At 49.3% G+C, this 19,516-nt stretch overlaps 2 protein-coding genes across 2 annotated transcripts in view; one reads left to right on the top strand and one right to left on the bottom strand.

Moving 5' to 3' along the window:
• Myo19 (myosin XIX) overlaps nt 1-11,831 on the top strand; it is a 30,736-nt gene extending 18,905 nt beyond the window's left edge. The window contains 12 exon segments of the mRNA XM_052196691.1: nt 260-381; nt 536-649; nt 883-1,059; nt 1,345-1,497; nt 2,723-2,830; nt 3,649-3,719; nt 6,223-6,326; nt 7,910-8,076; nt 8,179-8,308; nt 9,018-9,103; nt 9,887-10,186; nt 11,074-11,831. Coding sequence (XP_052052651.1) covers nt 260-381; nt 536-649; nt 883-1,059; nt 1,345-1,497; nt 2,723-2,830; nt 3,649-3,719; nt 6,223-6,326; nt 7,910-8,076; nt 8,179-8,308; nt 9,018-9,103; nt 9,887-10,186; nt 11,074-11,196 — 1,655 coding nt within the window. The 3' untranslated portion in view covers nt 11,197-11,831.
• Nucleotides 11,698-19,112, bottom strand: Znhit3 (zinc finger HIT-type containing 3). The gene is made up of 5 exons (XM_052196702.1): nt 19,011-19,112; nt 18,846-18,877; nt 17,106-17,180; nt 16,150-16,230; nt 11,698-12,309 (listed from the first exon to the last, which is right to left on the bottom strand). Exons 1-5 carry the CDS (start codon nt 19,094-19,096, stop codon nt 12,128-12,130), a joined length of 456 nt encoding a protein of 151 aa, XP_052052662.1. The 5' UTR covers nt 19,097-19,112; the 3' UTR covers nt 11,698-12,127.
• Nucleotides 19,113-19,516: the final 404 nt, after the last annotated feature.

Genomic DNA, 19,516 nt, shown 5'->3' with positions numbered 1-19,516 from the left:
GGATTTAGACTTGGAAGTGGGCTAATACCTGGGCTGCCCATCACTGAGATTTGTGGCTTTCTGCTTGCTCTGATGTAGTATGGGGCACAGGAAGAGGTCCTGGAACCTACGTAGGTGGGTTGTGGGAGCAGGAGACTATCATCACTCAACCTCATCCTAAGCCTGACTGAGGCCTCAGCACCGGTGCAGCCACTTGGGCGCCTGTGGTCGTCATCTCTACCACCATGTGGTAGCCCATGGTTCTCTCCTCTCTTCCCAGGTCTGCTCGATGTGTATGGGTTTGAGTCATTTCCTAACAACAGTCTGGAACAGTTGTGCATCAACTATGCCAACGAGAAGCTACAGCAGCACTTCGTGGCTCACTACCTCAGGGCCCAGCAGGTGAGGGACAGGGCAAGGCGGGCCATCCTTCTGGAGGCACCTTTGTTCCTTGTTGTATTAATTGATAAATGATAACTGTGTGTAAGAAACTGTTTTAATATACTCTTGTTCCTTAATGCTGTTCTGAGACTCGCTTCCCCACCCCTGCTCCTAGGAGGAGTACGAGGCTGAGGGCCTGCAGTGGTCATTTGTCACGTACCAGGACAACCAGACCTGCTTAGAGCTCCTCGAAGGGAGCCCCGTCAGCATCTGCTCCCTCATCAATGAGGTAAGGCCACCCGGGAAGCCAGAGGGCCGGGCAACAGAGCTCTGGGCTTTTCTGGTGCCCGGGTGATTATTTTGTGTGCTCTTTTGCCGTCTCTCTCCCCTGTCTACAAATAAGTAGACAATCCCCGTGCTTTCCCCTGGAGCTGCTCTAATGCTTGATAGACTCTGCTACCATGGGTCCAGACACTGAGGAAGACCTCGTCACTGAGGTGACTGCCCACTCCCTTCCCACAGGAATGCCGCCTTAATCGGCCGAGCAGCGCAGCACAACTACAGACGCGCATCGAGAGCTCGCTGGCAGGCAGGCCCTGCCTGGGCCATAACAAGCTCAGCCGGGAGCCCAGCTTCGTGGTTGTGCACTTCGCAGGCCCTGTCCGGTACCACACCGCGGGCCTGGTGGAGAAGAATAAGGTGAGCCTGGGCCACAGCACAGAGCTCCCAGGTGAGACAACTGAGTCGCTGCTGCACGGACAGAGTAGTTCCTGTAGGGCAGCCTCTCTCTCCTCAAAACCGCCTAGGATCTGTGCTAACCCACCCTGGCCTGCCTTGAAGTGCTCCATGTTACACATGGCTCTTCCTGATCACAGGCCCAGTCTTGTTGGGCAAGGATTCCAGCCTGCCCGCCCAAGAAGCCCTGTACCCAGGGAGGCACTAGGCAGCGGCTCACCTCTCTGCCACCCTTTCCCTTTCCAACAGGACCCTGTTCCCCCTGAGCTGACTGGGCTCCTGCAGCAATCCCAAGACCCCCTGCTCAGAATGCTGTTTCCTGCCAACCCTGAAGAGAAGACCCAGGAGGAGCTGTGTGGCCAGAGCAGGGCTCCTGCATTGACGGTGGTGTCCAAGTTCAAGGTGTGTCTGGTGATGCTGACAGGAAGTGCTCAATACAGTGTCTATTGAGTGCTCCTCAAAACTAGGGCTGTTCACTGGGGAGCAGTGATGTGCCATGCAGAAATAATCCCTGTCCCATCAAGTTTATGCTTCATGAACAGACAAGATATCACCGGGTATGAGGATGAGGTACAAGGGGGGCTCTCAGCCTCTGCTGATGGGGCAGTCATAGGAGAGACACTTCATATGGCGCTGTGCCCTGTTCAAAACCTGCGCTTGGCTGGACCAGACTACCACTTCCCTTGATATTATCTGGACATGTGATAATGTGTGAAACTTGTTTGAGCTGCTTACCTTCCTGGGGTCTCTTGAACACTGTCCTTCAACAGCTTTTTCACCCATCCTGTCCCTTTTTTAAATTTGTTCCTGTTCAGATGTTAGCCCTACGTTACTCTCATCTCCTATGGCCCCCTGGGAAACCCAGGTTTATTGTCTGATGAGCATGCTACGGCCAGAGCCTCAGACACTACCGACTGTACCTGCACAGCATGTGTGTCATTAGGCAGAGCTGTGACATAAGCAATGAGTGACAGCGTCCACACTACCACGGTACCAGGTATCAGGCGTAGGCCTGGGGGATGGACAGAAGACACAGACTTCGGGTCATTCTGTAAGGAGAATGCCAAAGCTTTACTGAGGAACCAGCAATATATATACTTGAGGCCAGAAAAAAACAATCATAGCCATAGATCAGGCACCTGGGAAGTCCCTACCACACCAGGCGGGAAAACAGAAATCAAGCTGAGCTGCAGGATGTTCCGCTCTCAGGAAACCTGTGCGAACAGCTCAGCAGAGGGCATTGAGCTAAGCTCACGATGCCCAACAATGAGTCACATTCCACTGGCACATAGGACAGGCTTAATAATGGAACATCAGGGGTGGTGTGAAGCGGCTCTGCAGGGAAATAATCCTAGGGCAGAGAGGAGAGGGAAAAGCCCCAGACTAGCGGCTCAGTCAGTAAGAGGCACCAGTCCAGAAGCATCCCTAGACAGAGGGTGAGAAGTAAGGGGTGGATACCATGTGCTTCGCACACGTTCTTTAAAAATTTCCGGTAGTCCCCAGGTTATATGTGAGCCTGATCTCAATACTGGGGAGCCTCCAAAGACACAGCATACTCACACCAGCATCCAGCTTATGCCCCCGAGCTGCCCCAGTCCTGCCTAACCCCAGATTTCTGTGTCTTCAGGCCTCACTGGAACAGCTCCTACAGGTCCTACATAATACAACACCCCACTACATTCGTTGCATCAAGCCCAACAGCCAGAGTCAGCCCCAGACTTTCCTCCAAGAAGAGGTAACTAACCCTGAGCTACAGCTACCTAGCACCAAGAATAAAGAGGAGAGCGTCTCCAGATGGGGTGGTCACTGGCAGTCTCTTGCACTGGGCCGATAATGAGGGCTTATCTCCCTGCTCTGGCAGGGCAGTTATGAGTGTCTGGATGTTCTGTATACTCCAACAAAGCCTGACCAAGGTGGCACGTGGGGACACTAGAGCATCTCGCTCCCTGCTCTCCTAGTCTATACCTGACAAGAGACTTGAAAAACTGTTCAGGGCAATGGGTGTTTTGTGATTTGTTCAACGTCCATACAGTCCATGAAATATGGCTATCTCTGGACTGTGACTCTCAATTTCCAGCCTACATAAAATCATTCCTCAGAGTTTCGGGCTCTGAGGGAATATAGATGATATGTGAGTTGTGGACAGCACTGAAGAATGTCCCACAGTCACCTGCTAAATGGTAGAGTTTGGGTTCAAATCACATAAGAATCTTCACAACACAAACTTCTTTGCTTGAGCAACTCTGATGCAGGAAGAGAATAGGCAGTTCTGTATTTTGAACAACCCTGGGGTGGTAAGACACAGAGCCAAGCCTGTATGTTTTTGCGAGCCTTAGCTATATGAGGAGCATGTACCAGACAGGACCTTTGCAGCTCCACCAGGACCTCTTCTAGCAGGGAGATTGTCAGGCCCTCTCGGTGTCTCATGATCCCCCAAAGATAGACATCTCCATCAGCCAATTCTGCCTATCATTAAAGGTCAGGACCAGAGATACGTAGAAGAAATGACATTTCTGGCCTGTAGGTACTTGCTTTCTTTCCCCACCGTTATAGGTCCTGAACCAGTTAGAGGCCTGTGGCCTTGTGGAGACCATTCACATCAGTGCTGCTGGCTTTCCCATCCGGTAAGTAAGCCACATTGCTGCAGGGCCAAAGCCTGGTGGCACTCAGAACTTGGGCCAGGCAGAGGGAGGTGGGGATTAGGAGAATGGCAGGGCTGTGGCAGTTCACCTGGAAGGCAAGGGATGGCACCTTTACTCAGTTATTCATTGTGTAATCTCGGCCCTCATAGGGCCTACATTCCTATGGAAACAAGAAAATTAAGTATGAGCCAGACACAGTAGCACACACCCAGCACTGCAGACAGTGAGGTAGGAAGACCAACAGTGAGGTGGGCCTGGGCTGTGTAGAGTTTGAGGCTGAGCTACAGTGAGATCCTAGAGAATCACCTAAGAATGATTCAAACGTCAACAAAAGGGCTGGGTGGGTGCTAGAGAGATCGATGGCTCCGAAGTTCAGAGTAAATGCTACATTCTTGTAGAGGACCCAAGTTTAGTTCCCAGCAGCCCCCCCAGGGCACATCACAACTGCTGTAAGTCCAACTCCAGGATGATCCAACCCCTCAGGCCTTCATGGGTGCCTGCACTTACAGGCACACACACACACACCCACTCACTCGAGACACACACATAATTAAATAGATTAAAAACAAATATTTTTTTAAGGTTCTGGGGCTAGAGAGATGGTTCAGGGTTAAGCGCACTGGCTGCTCTCCAGAAAGACTAGCGTTCAATTCCCAGCAAGCACATAGCAACTAACAACCATCTATTAACTCCAGTTCCGGGGCATCTGAAGCCTTCCTCTGGCCTCTACAGTCACCAGGCATGCACATGGTACACAGACATATATATATGCCTATATATAGGCAAAACTCTCATAGACATTTTTTTTTTAATTTCAAAGTAAATTTTTTTAAAAAACTAATAAACCGCCAGGCAGTGGTGGCACACACCTTTGATCCCATCATTCGGGAGGCAGAGCCAGGCAAATTTCTGAGTGTAAGGCCATCCTAGTCTACAAAGTGAGTTCCAGGACAGCCAGGGCTACACAGAGGAACCCTGTCTCAAAATAAATAAATAAATAAACAAAAATACATTTTAAAAGGGTCTGGGAATCGGCTCAGTGGGGGAGGGGCTTGCCAGGGCCTAAATCTGGGTCTCCAGCATCCATGTTAATTAAACGCTAGAAATTGCAACAATCATTGTCACCTCAGCATTGAGAGATGGCACAGAATTTCAGCCAGTCTGGTTAGTCAGTGAGCTCCATGTTCAATAAGAAACTCTATCTCAAGAGAGAGAGAGAGAGAGATGAGAGATAAAGACTTTCCATTGTCAAAGTAAAGCGTCCACATGTGCAAGCACGCATACGTGCACACTCACACACACACAAGTGCAGGTACAACTAGTGCTGGGAAAGAGAACTTGTTGCTGGCATGCAAGGAAAATCCATGGGCTGGTTCAGTGCGGGTCCAGAGAAAAGGAAAGGGCCAGCCTGGGGGAACTTGGAACAGAGGACAGCCATAATGCTGTCCGGAAGTGAGACACCAAGGGACTAGGCCACAGAGAAGCAGCAACTGGGACTGCAGGAGAAATGGAGCCAGACACAGCAGGCCATGCAAAGCTGTGACAGTTGCCCTGTGTGCTCTGGAGGCTGTTGGTCTGAGAAGGGAGTGGCAGTATCTTATATTGTCTGCTCACTGGAGGTCAGGTGCAGGGTTAGGATCGATGAGGGGGGCCGAGTGAGGGGGCTGTTGCTAGTACCTAGGAGGCAGGATTAGCTATAGGCCAGACTGGGATAGAGCTGACAGTGAAGAGAACTGAAGGCTTCTTCAGACTCAGGGTGGGCTCAGGGAGTAGTCAGTTTCCAGGCTGTAGAAAGAACCTGCTGTTTTCTGAGGCAGATGGTTGAATCAGGACAGTTTACCAAAATGGGTTAGTCTGGGGGAGGCCAGAGCTGGAGTGTGAAGGAAAAAGGAAGTGAGAGTCAGGAATTCTCCTGTGGTTTTGTCACATTTCAGACATTTCAGAGACAAGCCTCAGTAGAGTTTTAAGAACTGTGCAGGTATACGCTGCCTGTCCTCAGTGGGTGTGAGCACCCCACTGCCAGCAGGGAGGCATGCCCCAGCACATGGAAGTCACAGAGGACCTAGCACAGTTCTCTCTCCATTGTATGGGTCTTCAGGATGGTACTCAGGTTGTAAGGTTTGACAACAGGCATTTTTATCTGCCAAGCCACAAACTCACTATTTTTTTGTTTGTTTGTTTGTTTTGTTTTTCAAGACAGGGTTTCTCTGTGTAGCCTTGGCTGTCCTGGAACTCACTCTGTAGAGACCAGGCTGGCCTTGAACTCAGAAATCCACCTGCCTCTGCCTCCCAAGTGCTGGGATTAAAGGCGTGCGCCACCATTTTAAATGGTATCTGCAGGCTTCCCACTGAGTGACCCTGGGCATCTCTAGAACATAACCTCCTCCACTCATCCAGGGGTGAGAGTCAGGGCACGCTGGTGTTGAGTCCCAGTTAGGGACCTGGCTGACAAAGTCATTCTCTGTTTGCCTGCTTTGGCTTCTAGGGTCTCTCACCAGAACTTCATAGAAAGATATAAACTGCTGAGAAGGCTCCAACCTCGCACATCCTCTGGCCTCAAGGGCATGGGTCCTGCCAAAGAGTCCTCTGGTGAGTGGGGCCCTTTTTTTGTCATTTGTTTAGTCCTAGGTTACTGAGGACTTACCTGTGCGACCTGGGGGTGAGGGTTCAGAGACTGATAGTTGCTGGAATAATGTGGACAATAAACCCCAGTTGACAACAGTGTAGACAGGTAGAGAGCTTCCTCTGGTGTCACGGAGAGGTGGACATGGGAGAGCTTATTGGGGAAGTAGTATGAGGGGATAAGCTGGGTTAGCCACGTGACAACACTGCACATGACAAAGGTAATCTGAACAAAAGCTTCCAGGCATGAGACAGAACAGAAGATATGAGCAATTCCACACAGCAGTAGTAAGGAAGGATGGGGTGCCAGGTGGGCCCTAGTCAAGAAACATGGGCTGAGAAGCCGGGCAGTGAGGGCTGGGACACACCATTAATCCCAGCACTGAGAGGCAGAGGTAGGCAGATATCTAAGAGTTGGAGGCCAGTATGATCTACAGAGAGAGTTCCAGGACAGCCAGGACAACACAGAGAGACCCTTTCTTGGAAAAAACAAACATGGACTTTATGTCTGGGTAGATGGGGTTCCATTCGTGGGGACAGCCAGTGTTCTATCCGCCTCATGCTTTCCTCTGCTCTAGGGGCCTTGGGGAAGGTCCTGGGAGTGAGGCTGTGGAGCTGTCCAAGTGGAGAAGCCAGAGCTGTGGGCAGCTGAGTAACAAGTGGACAAAGCTGGTCAGCGTTGGTAGGCATGAGTCCATACAGATACAGAGGCAGACAGACGGAGGCCAGCCGCCCTCGTCAGTGGAAGAACAGCGTAGAGAACCTGGACCGGCCACACGGCCTGAGCTCCAGGTCCCAGGAGGCATCAAAGGGAGATGTGTTTAAGGCACTTGGGCAAAAGTCTAGCCTGTGACTATGAGTTGTCTGGCAGTGTAGCTGTCCATAACTAGGAATGTGGAAATGTTAAGGACAGGTGGAGGGACAGACACAAGGACAAATCTTAGCCAACTACATCTGCCCCCCACTCCCCATGCTCTTCTGTGCCCCATCAGTGAGTTCTCCTCTTCTTGGGAGTTGTGTCATGTTTCCTTTCCCTTCCTTTCTCTCTCCTCTCTCCATGGTTTGCTCTCCTGTCTGTCTTCCAAGCCCCTCTGGGCGCTGGTCCATTTTGAAGATGTCTCTCATCTCTCGTCTCCAGCATCTGCTTTGGTAGCCTCTGTCTCCAGAGAGGCACTAGGCAGCTAACTGTGGTCAGAGCCCTCAGGTAAATCCTTCCACAGGAGAGGCAGCCCTGCAAGTCTGGGAGGACTATGGCACAGCGGGGTGTGTTCTTCCTGACTGACTAGAAGGGGTAAGGGGTGGGGGCTGCGGGAGGGGCCAGGCATCCAGCTCCCTTTGCCAGCCTGTCTAGGGAAGCTTCAGGACACTCCCAAATAGCCAGGATTCCGGGGGACACCAGAGCTACCTCTACCCACAAGAGAGGGGCAAAGGAAGAAATGACTAGAACTGCAAGAAAGAGGCTTAAAGAGCTGTAGAGAGTTCAGTCAGTTTCTTCAGCTACAGAGCATGCGGGGAAGCAGGGACTGATGGGGCCTTTCTCCTACCCCCAGAACAGCCTCTGTGTGCCAAGGAGGCCACACTGCAACCTCTCCTGCTGGACATTCTCCGTGCGTTGCCAGCTTTGATTCAGACAGCAGCCACTCCCAGTGACCCAGCTAAGACCACACAAATCCCACTGTACTGTGGCAGGACAAAGATTTTCATGACTGACTCCATGGTAAACTGGCTGGGGGATGAATTATGGGTGCCAGCTGCAAGTGCAGGCCCTCCTCAGGGAGAGGAGAGGCAAGCACCTCACCTGATGGGTTCCCCTTCTCAGCTAGAGCTTCTGGAACGTGGGCGTGCCCAGATGCTGGAGCAGTGTGCCCGATGCATCCAGTGTGGCTGGAGGCGACACCGGCTCCAGAAGCAGGAGAAACAGAGGCGGGCTGCCATGCTCATCCAGGCAGGTGGGTGGGGCTGATTCCATATGACGGGTGAAAGCTCATAAAGGCCAAGCATGGTATACCTGTGAGCCAGCATTGGGAATGAGATGGGAAGATCTCAAGTTTGATGCCAGCCTGGGCTATGTATGAGTCCTTGTCTCAAAAAAAAAGAAAGAAAGAAAGAAAGAAAATGTAATTTGTCTTTGTGATGCCACAAGTCAAACCCAGAGTTTCAATCAAGCTAGACAAGTGCTATACCACAAAGCTACAAATCCATACAAACGAAGCTTTAAAGGCACAGATAACCCAGATCCCTCTTCTTCCTTGGCACTGCTGAGGTCTGAGTCTGAGGTGGGCCCTCAGCAATTAGAGCTCCCAGCAGCCCTTCAGTGGGAGTGGGTGGGCATCTGCAAGACTGTAGGCAGGGTTACATTAAGATTTACTCGTGTGTGTGTCTGTGTATGTGTTACCATATGCATGTCCTTGGAGGCCAAAAGAGGGAATCAGATCTTTTGGAATTGGAGTCAAGAGATTGTAAACCACCATGTGGGTTCTGGGAACCAAATCTGGGTGTTCTGCAAGAACCACTGAGCCATCTTTCCAGCCCCTCAAGAATGACTTTTGTATTGACAAAGTGTATCACTGGAAGAACAAATTTCATACTTTCACTCTGGTGGTGGCCACATGACTAATAGTTCTAACGATGGTTCTGATGTCTCTTCTGTCTCCTTAGCTTTCCGGTCCTGGTTAACTCGGAAACACATCAAAAGGTTACACAGAGCTGCCACAGTCATCAAGCATGCCTGGCATAAGTGGAGAGTGAGTATGACCAGGGCCAGGCTGGGCAGTACTTGAAGACTGGGATTCTGACTGGCCCGAGAGGGACGGTCTCTGCCGCTGTGGTGTAGGCCGTGCTGGCAGGCCACCAGCCTCAGCCTTGTGTCCATCTCTGTATGACCAGATGGGCTGAGTGCATATGCACTCAAGAACAAACTGCCCAAGGAGCTGCGGTTTCTGTCCTGCCGCATGGAGCCGCTCTAGTTCAGGGCACCTCGGCCAAAGGCCTTGAGTTTCTATCTGCTAGAAAGATCTAGTAATATGTCTCAGCCAGGAAATGTGCTTACTGCCAAGCCCATCCCGCCTGAGTTCAACCCAGGGGCCCTTGTGGTAGGCACCGAGCCCCCAGCAGCTGTCTCCGACCTTCACGAGTGTCCCCTGGCATGTTCACAGCCACACACATAAGTACACTCAAAACAAATGGCATGTTTGATTTTGTTTTGCTTTTTGAGACAGGGTTTCTCTGTATAGATCTGGCTGTCCTGGAATGTAGAACAGGCTAGGCTCGAACTCAGAGATCTGTCTGTTTCTGTCTCCTGGGTGTTGGGGCTAAAGGTGTGTGCCACCATACCCAGCTATTTTATTTTTATTAGAGAGCTAAATCCTAACTACCCAAGTTCAATCCCCAGGACACACAAGTTGTCCTCTGATTTCCACATGTCCACTGCGGTATGCCTCTATGTCAAATAAATGGATGCAAAAGTAAATTCTCTTAGGAAGAGGGCTGGACAACCTAAAGCTATAAAGGAATGTTCTCTCTTTAAGATCAGAATGGCCTGTCTTGCCTCTAAAGAACTGGATGGTATGGAGGAGAAACCCATGCCTCAGGCTCCTGGTGCCCTGCATTCTTCACTGTCCCCAGCACATACCAGGTTCCTGGGAGCAATAATCCACCTCTGGCCCCTGGGACTGGTGCTGGCCAACTCAGCTGATGGTGTACGTGGCTTTCAGAGGAAGCTGGTGGCCCACGCCTGCCTTCGGCTTCCCTCAGGCAGCCCCAGCAACAAAGTCCAGACACCACAACAAGACCAGGCTGGTATTACATCCATCAGAGCACTGCCCCAGGTATGTTCTCGTTCTGTGATCTCATGGCAGTCCTTCCCACAGCTCCAAGCTCTTCATTGAGAAAGACAGGGAACAAAGTTGGAGCAGCACAAGACTCCCTCACCCTGCTGGGTAAGCCAAAAACTACAGGCGTGCGTTACTGCCGCTGTTTCAACTAATGACCAGGACTCTAGAGAGCTCTTCAGTCTTACACTTGATCTTGGCCAATAGGCCGAGAAGCGATAGCCTCCAGTTTTAAAACCACTTCCAAACAGTTTGCCTTTGAAGGTTTGGCTCTGCCCCACAGTGTGAGCTCCTCAGTTAGGCATGTTAGCTCAGCCCTGGGTCCTCTACCAGATGGACACAAGCAGTGTGTGAGGATTAGAGAGCACGGTTAACCTAGGTAGGACACAATGAGTCCCACTTGGGAGAAATGAGTGTGGCTATGTTACCTCAAATGACACTGCATTTGGCAGTTTCTCAGACTGCATCATTTGGTTCCTGGTTGTCACTCTCAATGAAGAACAGCAAATGTATGCCCAGTCCTTTATGTTGTGGAGCCTGTCCACTTGAAAGCAGAGCCTCACAGCTGGCCTCAGCTCAGCCACTTCCCTGGATCACCTCAGTGATGCCACATCATCTCAGAACTTCCATTTTCTCCTCTGTGAGCCTGGGTTAGTACTTAACCCAGTACAAGGGACCATAGGAAATGCAATCAACAAGATGCTATATAATATGTATAGACTCTCCCTGAAATTGACAGGGGTAAACAGAAGTGTTCTGATCTTACAGCTCTAACTAGTTGCAAGACTCCTAGTATTTCCTGGCTCACGATGAATGAGTGTGAGATTTTATTCCTATATTTATCTGAGCCCTGCCACTCAAAGGATGCATCTCTTTCTTCCTAGGGCTCGATAAAGTTTCACTGCAGGAAGTCTCCACTTCAGTATGCTGACATCTGCCCTGACCCTTCAGCCTCTAGTGTTACTGGCTTTAATCAGATTCTGCTAGAAAGACACAGGCCAGTCTAAGTGTGATTCTTCTACCCCCACCTGCCTGAGTGATCTTTAGTGCCTTTGTTTCCACAAGGCCTTTCCTGCCAGCTGCCTTGCCAAAGACATCTGATCCCACAAGCAAGTGCCAAGCTATTCCCACAGCGACTCCAACTGCACGTGCAAACAAATTCCAGCCTGAACCAGGGCTTCATGGCCAGAGTGCCAGCCTTCCAGGACTGTGGCCTCAGCACTGGCAAGATCTAGGGTGCTGGGTACCAAGCCAGGATTGGGGCCACAACATTCCAGCTCACTGTCTTCAGGCTCAGGCTCATCAGATGTAGCTGTCCATTCAGAATGCTGTCACTACACCAAGATGGGTACTGGGCCATCTGCAAGCACTTTACAAGGGCCAGGTGACCCTAAAGTTGGCTCTAGAACTTTGGCTAGGGGAAAACTTGCATATATTTCATTAAGGGAACAATAATATTTAATAAACTGATTTATTTAATGTTACCAAGAACAATGAACAATACAGGGTCAAGAGAATCACGCCTTAAATTTAATAACACTATCAGTTTTTAATTCAAATGGATACACTTGATATTTATGATGTAACTCTGAACTGTACAAGAAATAAAATTTAGATCCACCATATAAATACAAATAACCAACTTTTTGTTTTTAAGTATTTTATGTAAGTTTTTTTCCTGTACATATGGCTGTGTGCCACACGAATATAGTACCTGGAGGCCAGAACAGGGTGTCAGATCCTCTGAAACTGTAATTACAGTTGTAAGTAGTCAAGTGGGTGCTGAAAATTGGGGTTCTCTGGAAGAAGCAGTCAATGCTCTTAACTGCAGAGCCATCACTCCAGGGCTACAAGTTTCTTCTCCATGAAGGCTATGCAGCAAGCCACGTGCTGGAGAAGGCCCACATGTGCTATGATGGCAGCCGCCGGCAGCTTGAGCTAAGAATCCCTGTTCTGGGACGGCTCCACGATCCTTAAGCAGCAGTCTGCAAACTCCACAAACAGGGGCTCCTGCATGCATGCTCTCATGAGCCTCGCTTTGTCGTCGCCCTGATCCAGGCTCAGCATCAGCTGCCTCAGGTGCGGGTTGAGCAGTAAGCTTCTTAAAGTCTCTGATTCGCCTTAAAGATCAATACCAGCTTTAAGTTCAAGGGGACCTGTGGCAGTGTCTGAAAGCTACATGTTTCTAGGGTAATCAACTAGAAAGGAGTTATATTTCCACCATTATGTGTGCGCGCGCAGTGAGATTAGCACCAATAACAGAATTCTTATCTGAGAAGCCATCTAGGAAAGGTGACCTTCCTAAAGGAGGTCCACCATCTGCATGGTCTGTGATGTGTAAGTTCAGAGAATCAAGGCCTCAAGAGACTTCACCCCAGGATTGCTTCCTGCAGCTGATATGCCTTTCCTGCCACTATTACATAGCCTAAGGATTCCTGGGCATTAGCCCACCCTATGCACACTTCCTGCAGATCAACATAAAGATGAACGTTCACGAATTAATGCTATTTAGATGAATTAATAATTCTATAGAAAAAATTATTTGATTCAAATAATTTTAGGAAGAAAGTTTTAAAAGATGGTTTTAGTTGTTTTTCTAGAAAGATGTAATACAGTCAGAATTAAGAATAAGTCGGGCAGTGGTGGCACACACCTGTAATCCCAGCACTTGGGAGGCAGAGGCAGAGGCAGGTGGATTTCTGAGTTCGAGGCCAGCCTGGTCTACAGAGTGAGTTCCAGGACAGCCAGGGCTACACAGAGAAACCCTGTCTCGAAGAAAAAAAAACACCCCCCCCCCAAAAAAAAAGTTCTTAGCATAGTACAGGAATAAAGAGTTAAGGTTTTAGCAAAAAAACAGCAAGAGTTAAGTCTCCAGCATTTAATAAAACAGACATTTATAAAGATAAAGCAGAGAGATAAAAAGGTTGTCATCGATTTTCAGCCATAGAATAAGCTAGTATTAAGTCTCCAGAGGCCTCAGCTGCAGCATCCAGTACAGTTAGCGTTACAAAGCCAGAGGTCATCAGTCTTCTGGTCTTCATCCAACCCTTTGCACTACCTCAGCTCCAAACCCCAAAAGGTCAGGGCAACCCCCCAGCATTCTTACGAGGGACCAAAGCAGCAGTGCCATAAAAATGTGCATGAGTGGGCTGGAGAGAGCCCTCAACAGTTAAGACCTCATACTAGCCTACAACCGCCTCTTCTTCCACTGCAGGGGCTCCGACTCCTCTGGGTTCTTGGCACCAGCACTCGTGCACACAACTACACTTACACAAGCACCCATGCACGTAAAACGTGGGTTAACACCATACCCAGTCCTTTTTTCTTTTTTTTTGGTTTTTTGGATTTGATTTTTTCGAGACAGGGTTTCTCTGTATAGCCCTGGCTGTCCTGGAACTCACTTTGTAGACCAGGCTGGCCTCAAACTCAGAAATCCACCCGCCTCTGCCTCCCAGAGTGCTGGGATTACAGACGTGCACCACCACCACCCGGCTCCCAGTCTTTTTTATAACTGGACTGTAAACTGAACATTGAAGACAGGTAATACAGGTCTCTCCCACAGACCACTGTAAGGCCATAAGTTAACTATTCTCAAATGTGACTACAGTACTAAAACATCAGTAAATCTAAGGAACCAAGGGATGCTAGAAAAGTGCCTGATCTGAGGCTGAAGAAAGGTAAGCAAAGAAAATGAATTATAGTTTTAAGAGTAGAATTATGCGCCGGGCGGTGGTGGCGCGGCCTGTAATCCCAGCACTCTGGGAGGCAGAGGCAGGCAGATTTTCTGAGTTTGAGGCCAGCCTGGTCTACAGAGTGAGTTCCAGGACAGCCAGGGCTATACAGAGAAACCCTGTCTCGAAAAAAAACAAATCCAAAAAACCAAAAAAAGAAAAAAAAGGAAGAGTAGAATTATGCCAACCGCACAATCAGTAGGATTCCAACATAACATCTGGCATGGGAGATTTGAAGCCAACAAACTGACAATTCTTTAGCTAGACAAGACTCTCATGCCACACTGCATAGTAACCTTAGAAAGAAGCAAGCCCCTAATCCCAGCTCTCAGAGAGGCAGAGGCAGGCAGATACCTCTTGAATTTGAGGCCAGCCTGGTCTACACAGCACATTCCTAGCCAGCCAGAACTATGGAAGAACTATGATGAGGCTGTCTCAAATAAATAAATTCTATTTATGTAACACGAGGAGGCCAGAGGTCCACACTGGGTTCCTTCCTCAATTGCAACTGTTCTCTGCTTTTTTTTTTGGAGACAGGGCCTCAACTGTAGCAGCCCTGGGAGTGCTGGGGTCAAGGTTCACACCATCACTCTGCTCCCACCTTACCTTTGGTGGGGTGGGGTGGCTCGGGGGGACAGAGGCTCTTACCAATTTAGATAGACTGACTGCCAACAAGGTACAGGGCTCCTCCTGTGGCCACCTCCCTAATGCTAGGATTAAAGGCAAGTCATAAAGCTTACACTGTAAGCACTGTCAATTATGCAATCTCTCTAGCTCCTTTACAAAGAAAAATCCCATTTTAAAAGATTAAAAAGGTAGCTAGGCGCGGTAGTGCACGCCTGTAATCCCAGCACTTGGGAGGCAGTGGCAGGCGGAATTCTGAGTTCGAGGCCAGCCTGGTCTACAGAGTGAGTTCCAGGACAGCCAGGGCTACATAGAGAAATCCTGTCTCAAAAAACCAAAAAAAAAATAAATAAATAAATAAATAAAAATAAAAAAATAAAAATAAAAAAATAAAAAGGAGAGCTGGCAAGATGGCTGAGCAGGTAAAGGTGCTTACGGCCCAGCCTCGATGACCAGAGTTCAGTACCTGAGACAAAGCTGTCCTCAGACTTCTACCCGTGCCCATCAAGGCGGATACACCAAGGAGACGCCGCAGTGGTTAGAGCACTGGCTGCCCTTGTGGGGGGCCTGGGTTCAGTTCCCACACCCATGCTGAGTGGCTCACAAGCACCTCTAACTACAGGTCCAGAGAACCCAATCCCTTCTGGCCCCCTCAACCCAGATGCAGAATTTAAAAGTAAATCTTTAAAGACAAAAAGGGGCAGGCTGGAGAGATGGCTTAGCGGTTAAGAGCACTGACTGGTCTTCCAGAGATCCTGACTTCAAGTCCCAGCAACCACATGGTGGCTCACAACCATCTGTAATGGGATCTGATGCCCTCTTCTGGTGTGTCTGAAGACAGCTACAGTGTACTCACATACATAAAATAAATCATAAAAAAAAAAGAAAGAAAGAAGAAAGAAACAGAAAGAAGAGAAAATGTATCACCCAGAAGCAGAGGTTTTGCCTCAGTTCTGAGGTGTATCCGAGCTTCCTGCCAAAACAACTCAGAGAGCCAAACACATTCTATACAAAGGAAATGGTGTCAGAACACCCTTGAGAATAGTCATATTGAGGGAATTCTCAGTACTTGTGAGAAAACTCCCAAGGAACAAGACTTTTGTGACCTGGTTCTTCAATAGCACGGATTTTTTTTCTTGGAATGTGGAAGTTTACATCATTCACTGCTTGACATCACTCATTACAACTGGCTATTGTTATTTTGTTTTGTTTTGTTTTTTTCGAGACAGGGTTTCTCTGTGTAGCCCTGGCTGTCCTGGAACTCTCTCTGTAGACCAGGCTGGCCTCGAACTCAGAAATCCGCCTGCCTCTGCATCCCAGAGTGCTGGGATTACAGGTGTGCGCCACCACCACCTGGCCCTTGTTAGTTTTTTATATGCCCCGATGGAAAAACACGTTTCTGTCAAGCATAGCTTGTCCTTGTGATCGGACACTGTAGTCGGGTCCCTCTTACCCGAGGGTATAGAGTGATGGGAGACTCTTACCGAGGGTACAGAGCTGGCTGCTGCACAAGATTCAGTCTGTCCCCCACCCTCCCAAGCTCCACCACTGCCTTTAGAGCACAAACAAAATGGCTACCAGTTAACAAGCCCAGCATAGACTCACCTAGATTCTTTAAATTCTGCAGAGACACTCTGTCTTCCTCCTCATCACTGTTGAGGAAATCAGCTACAGAGGAGTCATCATCTGAGGGGTGTAGAGTACAACTGGTCAGGCCTCAGGAAGCCAGGCCAACCATGTCACGACCAGCAGTCGTGTTCAGATAAAATGACAGCTTGCTTCTCTGGTTTCACAACTAAATGAAGGGAAGGTGGCAGAATGGTGACTGGGCTCAGCGTGTGCATGCCGGGGCGTCAAGCTTCCTGTGTCTGCAGGCGAGGAGTCTGGTCTGCAGATAGCACCCTACCTGGCCTTGTCATGATCTAGGGCTAATGGCTGTGAACTAGGCCCTATAAAACCTGACAAGCACAATACCCACACTTCCAGCCCGGGCAGCTAAGCCCATGCCCACACTACATGCATGGCCTGGCTCTTCTGTGACTCTTAAGAACCTCTGAAAGGAACAAACGAGGCAGATACACAATGCCCAGGGGGCATTATGGACAGAGAATTCATGGTGCATGAAATATGAAATAGAGGAGGGCTGGCCCAGGCCTCCTCTAAATCTAAGCAGACTCCCACATGGGCCTAACCCCAGGCCCCAAGGCCCCCTCCCCAGAGCCAAGCTTCAGGATGCTGGGAGCACCACCTGTGACAGACAAGCTGTGCTCCACCCTGCGACTGGGGCTGCTGAGGCTGCTGTTCTCCTCAAAACACCCTGCATCTGTCCACTTACCTCCTCTCCTCCCCTTCCCACTTACTATCTCTGAAATCCCTTGAAGATTGCTTGTTTAAAACTGACTACCTCACTAGGTAGTGGTGGTGCACGCCTTTAATCCCAGCACTCGGGAGGCAAAGGCCAGCTAGCCTGGTCTACAGAATGACTTCCAGGACGACACAGAGAAACTTTGTCTCAAAAAACAAACAAACAAACACAACAACAAAAAACCCAACCACCTCACCTTTGTTCTCCTCAGAGCTCACAGGAGCTGCTGTTGTTTTCTTCTCAACAAGATGGACTTCAGAGTTGCACTGCTCTGAGAGGGACATAAATTTCAGGCATAACCAAATACAACCCCTTCGTGCCAGCCAACATGGCCGCAGGTCCCCATCAAGCCCACTGTACTGAATGTGTACTAGGCAGAGACACACAGAGGGAGAGACAGGTCAAACTAAGAGATTGGCCAAAGCCGGGCAGTGATGGTGCACGCCTTTAATCCCAGCACTTGGGAGGCAGAGACAGGCGGATTTCTGAGTTTGAGGCCAGCCTGGTCTACAGGGTGAGTTCCAGGACAGCCAGGGCTACACAGAGAAACCCTGTCTCAAAAAAACCAACAAAACAGAGACAGACAGACAGAGGCACCAAAGAGAACCATGAGTAATTCTGAATCTGGCAGAAGGGTTGAGGAAGCTGGCTGAACTCATGAATGTCGAGCAGGTGGTCACGTGCCCCACCACCACTTTCCCGGGACTTTCCCCAGGATTAATGACAGTGATTTCTGTAAACATAACACAATGTATTAACATTTTCAGGTACCACATCTATACACCATAGGAATACAGACATGAAGGTCATCACTGCCAGATCAGAGGGGTTTAATAATCTGGAAAACATGGGTAAGGTGAGAAAAGTCTGGTCTAAGTCTACCTGAGGAAGCCCAGAGACTTAAAGGAGAGAGCTTTAGCAGGCAGAAAGAAAGCATTTTGGCAGGGATAGGTCTGTGCCTGAGAAGGGAGAAAATAACAGAGAGAATGAGTATGTTACATGTGTGTGCAGTGCTTCCGAAGGCCAGAAGGAGCCAGAGCCCCTGAAGGAGGAGGGGTATCAGATCCCCTGGGAATGGACCTATACATTGCCTACAGTAGGCAGGTGCTAAGAACCAAACTCAGAACCTCCGGAAAAGCAACAAGCTCTTAACAGCAGAGCTCCAGCTTTTTTCTCAAGAGGTCAAGAACTTATTTTAGCCAGTTCTGGTGGCATATGTCAGCACTCCTATAATCCTAGCATTTGGGATGAGACAGCATGATCGTGATAGGTAGGCCAGTCTGAACTACATAAAAAAGAACCAGTCTCAGCTGGGCTGTGGTGGCGCACGCCTTTAATCCCAGGACTGGGAAAGCTAAGGCATAGGTTTTGTGAGTCTGAGTGTAGTGTAAGATATATAGTGAATCTGAAATACTGTCTCAGCACAAAATAAAACAGCACTTGGGAAGAAGAGGCAGGCAGAGCTCTATGAATTTGAGGCCAGCCTGGTCTACAGAGCGAGTTTAAAGGCAGCCAGTTCTGCACAGAGAAATCCTTTATTGAAAAGCAAACAAAAGAAAAAGAAGGAAAAGAACGTGTCTCAAAACACCCACACAGAAAAAGAAAACTCCTATTGTAAACAATAAGCCGTTATTTTAAAGACAATCATTGCTGGCTAATTCACCTCTGCCAAGGCAGCTTCTGCAATAGTGAGTGAGGGGCTGCACTAGAATGTCAAGACGAAAAAGTAGCTAAGGCTTTTCCCAAGAAAGCGGTTGACTTGCTTTGGATTATTTGAAACAGGATCTCAGTCTGTAGCCAGGCTGGCCTTGAACTGGCGGGAATCCTTCTATTTTGGGTTCCTGGGGCGTGGGACTACGGGGTATGGGGCCTGTACAATACAAAGATGAAGCAAGGGCTGCGACGGTCGCCCGGGGAGGTGGAGGGGAGGTCTTACCTTTGTGCTTCTGGAAACAGGCGACCGAGCAACTGTAAGAAAGACAGGCTCGGGTCAGTACGAGCGGCCGCAGCACGCACCCCTTGCCCGCAGCCACCGGCCGCAGTACGAGCCTCCCACCCGCAGCCCGGCTTCCCTCCGAGCCCGGTACCCGCTCTGGCTCACTAGGGAACGCGGCAAGCCGGGCAACGGTATTTCGGCTTCTCCAAACAGATCACACAGACCGCAGTCCTACAATTCAATGACGCCATGACTACCCAGAAGGCCCCGCGCTCACCCTTTTACCTAAACGAGAGCCAATCACCGCGCTCCGCACTTATAGGCAGTCAGAAGCAATGGATTGATCCTGTTCTTTGTTCTAGGCCTCGCATGTAGAGTGTCGATATAGTCGATACGCATTTAGCTCTACTGCTGTCAGGGTTGGTTTTGTTTGTTTGTTTGTTTGTTTGTTTGTTTGTTTGTTTGTTTGATCCGATTAGATCAGGCCACGGAACTCAGGATTCTTCTACCTCTGCATCCCTAACACAGACATCACGAGTGTACATGATGACCATGCTTAGTCAAGGACATGTTTTAAAAAGTCATTTGTGTGCCTGTGTCAACGTAGATGATGTCCCTGCCCTGAGAAGCCAGAAAAAGATGTCAGATCCCCTGGAATTAGAGATAGGTGG

The sequence above is a fragment of the Apodemus sylvaticus genome, chromosome 10, assembly GCF_947179515.1.
Source record: "Apodemus sylvaticus chromosome 10, mApoSyl1.1, whole genome shotgun sequence".
Lineage (NCBI taxonomy): Eukaryota > Metazoa > Chordata > Mammalia > Rodentia > Muridae > Apodemus > Apodemus sylvaticus.
This window is presented reverse-complemented; position numbering and strand designations above follow the sequence as displayed.